This window comes from Odocoileus virginianus, unplaced genomic scaffold (genome assembly GCF_023699985.2).
Source record: "Odocoileus virginianus isolate 20LAN1187 ecotype Illinois unplaced genomic scaffold, Ovbor_1.2 Unplaced_Scaffold_21, whole genome shotgun sequence".
NCBI classification, from domain to species: domain Eukaryota; kingdom Metazoa; phylum Chordata; class Mammalia; order Artiodactyla; family Cervidae; genus Odocoileus; species Odocoileus virginianus.
The window spans coordinates 38707-46826 of record NW_027224283.1 but is presented as its reverse complement, the minus strand read 5'-3'; the positions used below and the strand labels follow the sequence as shown (position 1 = coordinate 46826).

Genomic DNA, 8120 nt, shown 5'->3' with positions numbered 1-8120 from the left:
ATGCAAACTATACTGGTTTTTATAATACTGAGGAAAGCAGAAGAATCATTAAAATCTATCTGTGTGTTTTACAAAGGAAGCTAAATATTTTAAAGAATAACTTGAAACAACTAAAAATTATTAGAGAAAAAGCCTTATATAAGTGTTATCATATGAGTTTTATTTTATCCATAGTCTATGACAATGTATTTTTGAAGAATAAATAATACTGAACTTCAGATAATATTCCTTACTAGAATGAAAAGTTGAATGGAAATTGGAGAGAGTTCTGTAGGTGAACATGTTTTTAAATTTCATTCATTATCATCATGAAGGATACTTTAAAAGCTTTGTATTCTATGCTCAAATGTATTTTGATCTTTTATTTCTTATAGGAAACACATCCATTTTCTGTTTGAATGGGGGCAAAGGATCAGCAATGAAAAACTATACAAGACCCACAGAATTCATTCTTCTGGGGCTATCAGATGATCCAGAGCTTCAGACTGTGACTTTTCTCTTTTTAATCATCACATATATATTAAGTGTCACGGGAAATTTGACCATCATCATTCTCACCTTGGTGGACTCCCATCTAGAGACACCTATGTATTTTTTCCTCAGGAACTTCTCCATATTAGAAATTTCCTTTACAACGGTCTGTATTCCTAGATTTCTGGGCACAATTATCACCAGGGACAAAACGATTTCCTACAATGATTGTACAGCTCAGTTGTTTTTCTTAATCTTCTTGGGTATCACTGAATTTTATCTTCTAACTGCCATGTCCTATGATCGCTATGTAGCTATCTGCAACCCCCTGCATTACACAAGCATCATGAACAACAGAGTCTGTGTATTGCTTGTCTTTTGTGCTTGGCTGGCAGGGTTCTTAAACATCTTCCCACCTGTTATTCTTTTTCTCCAGTTAGATTACTGTGGTTCTAACATCATTGACCACTTTGCTTGTGACTATTTCCCCCTCTTGCAACTATCCTGCTCAGACACATGGCTCCTTGAAGTGATTGGGTTTTATTCTGCAATAGTGATTCTGCTTTTTACTTTGGCATTAATAATTCTATCCTACATGTTCATCGTCAAGACAATTCTGAGACTACCTTCTGCCAGTCAGAGAAAAAAGGCATTTTCTACGTGCTCTTCTCACATGATTGTCATTTCCATCTCTTATGGAAGCTGTATATTCATGTATGCTAACCCTTCAGCAAAAGAAAAGGCATCCTTGAACAAAGGAGTTGCTATTATGAATACTTCTGTTGCTCCTATGATGAATCCATTCATATATTCACTGAGGAACCAGCAAGTGAAGCAAGCCTTCAAGGAGACCATCCAAAAGGTCATCTTTTTCTCCAGTAAATGCAAGTGATTATATCATTAGAAGAATAAGTTCTTGTTAATACTTTCTATTACTCATAATCTGTCAAAAACTCTTTCAGCACAGTTTTATGATTCCTTTTCATTTATTTCCATATTCAAATTTTACCCACACTCAACCCAATAAACTGGTTAAAGCTAACTATTGTTTCAGAATATTCTGTAATTTTTTTATTCAAATATACTTGAATGAAGTAAAAAATACAGGTAAATGTAATTTTGAGTAGAAACTTTATTTTTGAAGATGCACAGGCCATTTAGTTTGATGAAAAACGTGTGAGGGTTGATGTGGATTTCTGAAATTTTCATTTTAACAGGTAATAGAAATGGCATTATTAGGAAATTTTATTCTATTTGGAATTTTCAGGAAATCAAACAATGACAATCACTAGAGTGCTGGAAATACAATAGAAATATCTATTCAAATATTTTTAAAAGATTAGAAATTCAAGTACATTGAACTCTTTTTACTATTAATAATACTATTATGATAATGAGGAGAAAGAGAAAGGGAGGATTGAGATTAATTTTTGTCAGCAATTACTATAGTCCAGACCTATTCTAATTATTTTCTTTATGTTGGCTGATTGAATCTTTCCAACAATTTTATGTCATTGCTCAGTCGCTCATTCATGTCTGATTCTGTGTTCCCATGGACTGCAGCACACCAGGCTTCCCTGTCCTTCACTCTCTTCCTGAGTTTGCTCAAACTCATGTCATGATCTGGTGATGCCATCCAACCATCTCATCCTCTGTTGCCCCCTTATCCTCCTGCCCTCAATTTTTCCCAGCATGATGGTCTTTTCCAGTCAGTTGGCTCTTTGAATCAGGTGGCCAAAATTTTGGTGCTTCAACTTCAGTATCAGTCCTTCCAATGAATATTCAGGGTTGATTTCCTGTAGGATTGACTGGTTTGATCTTGTAGTCCAAAGGACACTTGAATCTTCTCTAGCAGCACAGTCTAAAAGCATCAATTCTTGGGTGCTCAACTTTCTTTATGGTCCAACTCTCACACTCATACATAACCACTGAAAAAAACCAGCTTTCACTATATGGATCTTTGTTTGCAAAGTGATGTCTCTGCTTTTTAATACACTATCTAGGTTCATAATAGCTTTTCTTAAACAACTTTCTGAGGTAACTGTAATTGTTTTTCTCTTGAAGAAATTTTTACCTTGTTTTTCATTTGGAAATGTTTCATATGATTGTTCTTATTTCACAGCCATGATGAAAAGGTAAAAACTGGAATTACATTCAATTGGCAATAGAGAAGGGTAAGAAAGAAAAGGGATCCAGATTGGAAAAGAAGAAGTAAAACTTTCATTGGAGACAGCATGATACTATACAAAAAAAAAAAAAAAAAAAAAACATAAAAATACTATCAGAAAATGACTAGAGTTAATCAGTGAATTTAGTAAGATTGCAGGATACAAAATCAATACACAGAAATCCCTTGAATTCCTATACACTAGCAACAAAAATCCAAAAGAGAAATTAAGGAATCAACCACATTAACCAAGGCAACAAAAGAACAAAATAGGAATAAATGCACAAAAGAGGAAGCAATACAGGAAACAATAAGACACTGATGAAAGAAATAAAAGATGACATAAACACGCAGAAGAGATATAGCAATTCTTGGATTGGAAGAATCAATGTATCAAAATCACAGTTCTAAAAGACACATGTACCCTAATGTTCATTGCAGCAAAATTCACAATAGCCAGGACATGGAAGCAACCTTGATGTCCATTGACAGATGAATGGATAAACAAGTTGTATTAAGCACATGCACAGAGAAGGTTGTCGTAGGGTCACAAAGAGTTGGCCCCTACTGAGCACACATGCACAACCATATGCTGGGTTATAAACTGATTCATAAACCAAGCACTCACATAAAGGAACAAATTCGAGTCAGTTGTAGTGAGGTGCATGAATCTAGAGCCTACTATACAGAGTGAAGTAAGTCAGAAAGAGAATTGCTGCTGCTGCTAAGTCACTTCAGCCGTGTCCGACTCTGTGTGACCCCATAGACAGCAGCCCACCAGGCTCCCCCATCCCTGGGATTCTCCAGGCAAGAATACTGGAGTGGGTTGCCATGTCCTTCTCCAGCGCATGAAAGTGAAAAGTGAAAGTGAAGTCGCTCAGTCGTATCCGACTCTTAGCGACCTCATGGACTGCAGCCTACCAGGCTCCTCTGTCCATGGGATATTCCAGGCAAGAGTACTGGAGCGGGGTGTCATTGCCTTCTCCCAGAAAGAGAACAAATGTTGTATATTAATGCATACACATCAGTTCAGTTCAAACACTCAGTCATGTCTAACACTTTGGGACCCCATGGTCTGCACCATGCCAGGCCTCCCTGCCCATCACCAACTCAATGGATATCGAGTCAGTGATGTCATCCAAACATCCCATTCTCAGTCATCTGCTTCTCCTCCTGCCTTCAATCTTTCCCAGCATCAGGGTCTTTTCCATGAGTCAGTTCTTCATATCAGATGGCCAGAGTATTGGAGTTTCAGCTTCAGCATCAGTCCTTCCAATGAATATTCAGGATTGATTTCCTTTAGGATGGACTAGTTGGATCTCCTTGTAATCCAAGAGACTCTCAAGAGTCTTTTATAACACCACAGTTCAAAGGCATCAATTTTTTAGCACTCAGCTTTCTTTATGCTCCACTTTCACATCCATACATGACTACTGGAAAAACCATAGCTTTGACTAAATGAACCTTTGTTGGCAAAGTAATTTCTCTGCTTTTTAATATGCTGGGAAGTTTGGTCATAATTTTTCTTCCAAGGAGTAAGCTTCTTTTAATTTCATGGTTTCAGTCACCATCTGCAGTGATTTTGGAGCCCCCCAAAATAAAATCCATCACTGTTTCCATTGTTTCCCCATCTATTTGCCATGAAGTGATGGGACCAGATACCATGATCTTAGTTTTCTGAATGTTGAGTTTTAAGCCAACTTTTTCACTCTCCTCTTTCACTTTCAACTCAAGAGGCTCTTCAGTTCCTCTTTGCTTTCTGCCATAAGGGTGGTGTCATCTGCGTATCTGAGGTTATTGATATTTCTCCTGGCAATCTTGATTCCAGCTTGTGCTTCATCCAGCCCAGCATTTCTCATGATGTACTTTGTATATAAGTTAAATAAGCAGAGTGACAATATACATCCTTGACGTATTCCTTTCCCTATTTGGAACCAGTCTGCTGTTTCATGTCTGGTTCTAACTGTTGCTTCCTGACCTGCATACAAATTTCTCAAGAGGCAGATCAGGTGGTCTGGTATTCCCATTTCTTTAAGAATTTTTCACAGTTTGTTGTGATCTACACAGTCAAAGGCTTTGCCATAGTCAGTAAAGCAGAAGTAGATGTTTTTCTGGAACTCTTTTGCTTTTTTGATGATCCAACAGATGTTGGCAATTTGATCTCTGGTTCCTCTGCTTTCTCTAAATCCACCTTGAACATCTGGAAATTCACGGTTCATGTACTGTTGAAGCTTGGCTAGGAAGATTTTGAGCATTACTTTGCTAGTGTGTGACATGAATGCAACTCTTCAGTTGTTTGAGCATTCTTTGGCATTGCCTTTCTTTGATATTGGAATGAAAACTGACCTTTTCCAGTCCTGTGGCCGCTGCTGAGTTTCCCAGATTTGCTGGCATATTGAGTGCAGCACTTTCACAGCATCATCTTTCAGGATTTGAAAGAGCTGAACTGGAATTCCATTACTATCCATTAGTTTTGTTCATAGTGATGCTTTCTAAGGCCCACTTGACTTCACATTCCAGGATGTCTGGCTCTAGGTGAGTGATCACACCATTGTGATTATCTGGGTCATGAAGATCTTTTTTGTACAGTTCTTTTGTGTATTCTTGCCACCTCTTCTTAGCATCTTCTGCTTCTGTTAGATTCATACCATTTATGTACTTTATTGTCCCCATCTTTGCAAGAAATGTTCCCTTGGTATCTCTAATTTTCTTGAAGAGATTTTGAGTCTTTCCCATTCTAGTGTATTCCTGTACTTCTTTGCATTGATCACTGAGGAAGGCTTTCTTATCGCTCTTTGCTATTCTTTTGAACTCTGCATTCAAATCGGTATATCTTTCCTTTTTTCCTTTGAGTTTGTGTCTCTACTTTTCTCAGCTATTTGTAAGGCCTCCTCAGACAACCATTTTGACTTTTTGCATTTCTTTTTCTTGAAGATGGTCTTGATCACCGCCTCCTGTACAATGTCATGAACCTCTGTCCATAGTTCTTCAGGTATTCTGTCTATCATATATAATTTCTTGAATCTATTTGTCACTTCCAATGTATAATTGCAAGGGATTTGATTTAGGTCATATCTGAATGGTCTAGTGATTTCCCTACTTTCTTAAATTTAAGTCTGAATTTGGCAATAAGGAATTCATGATCTGAGCCACAGTCAGCTCCTGGTCTTGTTTTTGCTGACTGTATAGAACTTCTCCATTTTTGGCTGCATAGAATATAATCAATCTGATTTCGGTGTTGACCATCTGCTTATGTCTATGTGTAGAGTCTTCTCTTGTGTTGTTGGAATAGGATGTTTGCTATGGCCAGTGTGTTCTCTTTGATCATTCTGTCATTTTTGAGATTGCATCCAAGTACTGCATTTTGGACCCTTTTGTTGACTATGAGGGCTACTTCATTTCTTTTAAGGGATTCTTGTCCACAGTAGTAGATACAATGGTCATCTGAGTTAAATTCACCCATTCCCATCCATTTTAGTTTGCTGATGCTAAAATGTCAATGTTCAATATAGAATCTAGAAAAATGGTACTGATGAACCTATTTGCAGGGCAGGAATAGAGACACAGACATAGAGAACAGACTTGTGAGCATGGTGGCAGTGTGGGTTGGGAGAAGGTGGGATGAATTGAGAAAATAGCTTTGAAACTTATACATTACATATGTAAAATAGGTAGCCAATGAGAGGTTGCTGTATAATATAGGGAACTTAACCCAGGACTCTGTGACAATGTAGAGTGGTGAGCTGGGGCAGGAGGTGGGAGTGAAGTCAAGAAGGAGGAAATATATGGATACTTATGACTGAGTCATGTTAATGTATGGCAGAAACCAAGACAACATTGTTAAACAATTATCCTCCAATTTAAAAAAATGAAAAAACAGTGTTCAAAATAATTTAATATTTCCTAAATTTCAAGAGAGAATGTTTCCTGGTGAAACCAAAACACAGGTTTCTCTCATGTTTGCTGCTCTGCCTCTTTCTGTCTGCCCTTAATTTTCTAAGAAATATTGTGAAAACATGGAATTAAAAAACATTTCAAAAAGGGAAATTAAGTCAGTCCAAGGTTAAAGAGCAGAATGAAGAGCCCAAAGGGAGGGAAATACATGAGTGAATGATGGGAATTAGAATGGGAATAGTGTATACACTATCTCTGGTAAGATGCTGGCACTAAAAGTATGAGCAGTGAAAAACACTTCCAGGGAAATTATGTGAAAAGTAATGCATGTTGAAAAGCCCTGATTTTTATTTGATTGCTCTTTGTTATGCCTCTAATTTATAAAGCGAGGACTTTTATTTTTTCATTTCCTTGAGAAAAGTAGAGTCTTCCTGGCCATGTCCATGAAGGCTCGCTTGACTTGTAGATTCCTTAGGGTATAAATAAAGGGGTTCAGCATGGGGGCTACTGAGGTGTTAAGCACAGCCACCCCCTTGCTCAAAGACACTCTATCCTTTGCTGATGGATTCATGTACATGAAAATGCAGCTGCCGTAAGAGATGGAGATAACAATCATGTGGGAAGAACACGTGGAAAAGGCCTTTGTCCTCTGAGTGGTAGAAGGGATCCTCAAAATTGTTCTGATTATATATGTATAAGACAGAATTATTAATGTCAAAGTGAACATTAAGGTAAACACAGCAGAGGAAAAGCCCATCACTTCTAGTAATTTGGTATTTGAACATGAAAGTTGTAATAAGGGGAAATAATCACAAGTAAAATGATTGATAGCATTGGACTTACAGTAATCAAGCTGTATGAGCAGCATGAGTAATGGAAATATAATTAAGAATGAAGCCAGCCAAGAAACCAAGACAAGCAGTGTGCAGACTCTATGATTCATGATGGTCATGTAATGCAGCGGTTTGCAGATGGCAATGTAACGGTCATAGGACATGGCAGCCAGAAGGTAAAACTCAGTGACTCCCAAGAGAATGAAAAAAAATAACTGAGCCATACAATCATTAAAAGAGATGGTTTTATCTCCTGTAATGATGGTGGCCAGGAACTTTGGTATAGTGACAGTTGTGAATGACACCTCTAATATAGAGAAACTCCTGAGGAAGAAATACATGGGGGTCTGGAGGTGGGCATCCAGTAGGGTCAGGATGATAATGGTCAGGTTCCCAGTGATGCTGAGCATGTAGGTGATAAGCAGAAAGACAAAGATCACAACCTGAACTTGTGGGTCATCTGACAGTCCCAGGAGGATAAACTTTCTTATTTCTGTGCAGTTTCTCATTATCTTGTTTTTTTCGATAACCTTCAGAGAAAAACACAAAGAAGCTCAAAGAAAAAGGAAATATCCATGGATAGAACTGGAATTTATTTCTGGAAGGGCTATTTCATATTAATTTAACTTGGGAGAACTTATATTTAAGACTTTTTTTGTTTGTTTTTTACCATATGCTAGTGTGTATTTGGGGAGAAGGCAATGGCACCCCACTCCAGTACTCTTGCCTGGAAAATCCCATGGATGGAGGAGCCT

The 8120-nt window shown here is 37.7% G+C and overlaps 2 protein-coding genes across 2 annotated transcripts; one reads left to right on the top strand and one right to left on the bottom strand.

The window, feature by feature from the left end:
* Positions 1–418: 418 nt before the first annotated feature.
* On the top strand, positions 419–1363 carry LOC110124577 (olfactory receptor 6C3-like). The gene has a single exon (XM_020873179.2). It carries the CDS (start codon positions 419–421, stop codon positions 1361–1363), a length of 945 nt encoding a protein of 314 aa, XP_020728838.2.
* A 5572-nt stretch (positions 1364–6935) lies between these two features.
* LOC110124285 (olfactory receptor 6C1-like) lies at positions 6936–7874 on the bottom strand. The gene has a single exon (XM_070463032.1). It carries the CDS (start codon positions 7872–7874, stop codon positions 6936–6938), a length of 939 nt encoding a protein of 312 aa, XP_070319133.1.
* Between the last annotated feature and the right edge of the window lie 246 nt (positions 7875–8120).

Bases quoted from the DNA above. Each gene is read 5' to 3' on its own strand.
- LOC110124577 (XM_020873179.2), top strand. From the start codon at position 419: ATGAAAAACTATACAAGACCCACAGAATTCATTCTTCTGGGGCTATCA.
- LOC110124285 (XM_070463032.1), bottom strand. From the start codon at position 7,874: ATGAGAAACTGCACAGAAATAAGAAAGTTTATCCTCCTGGGACTGTCA.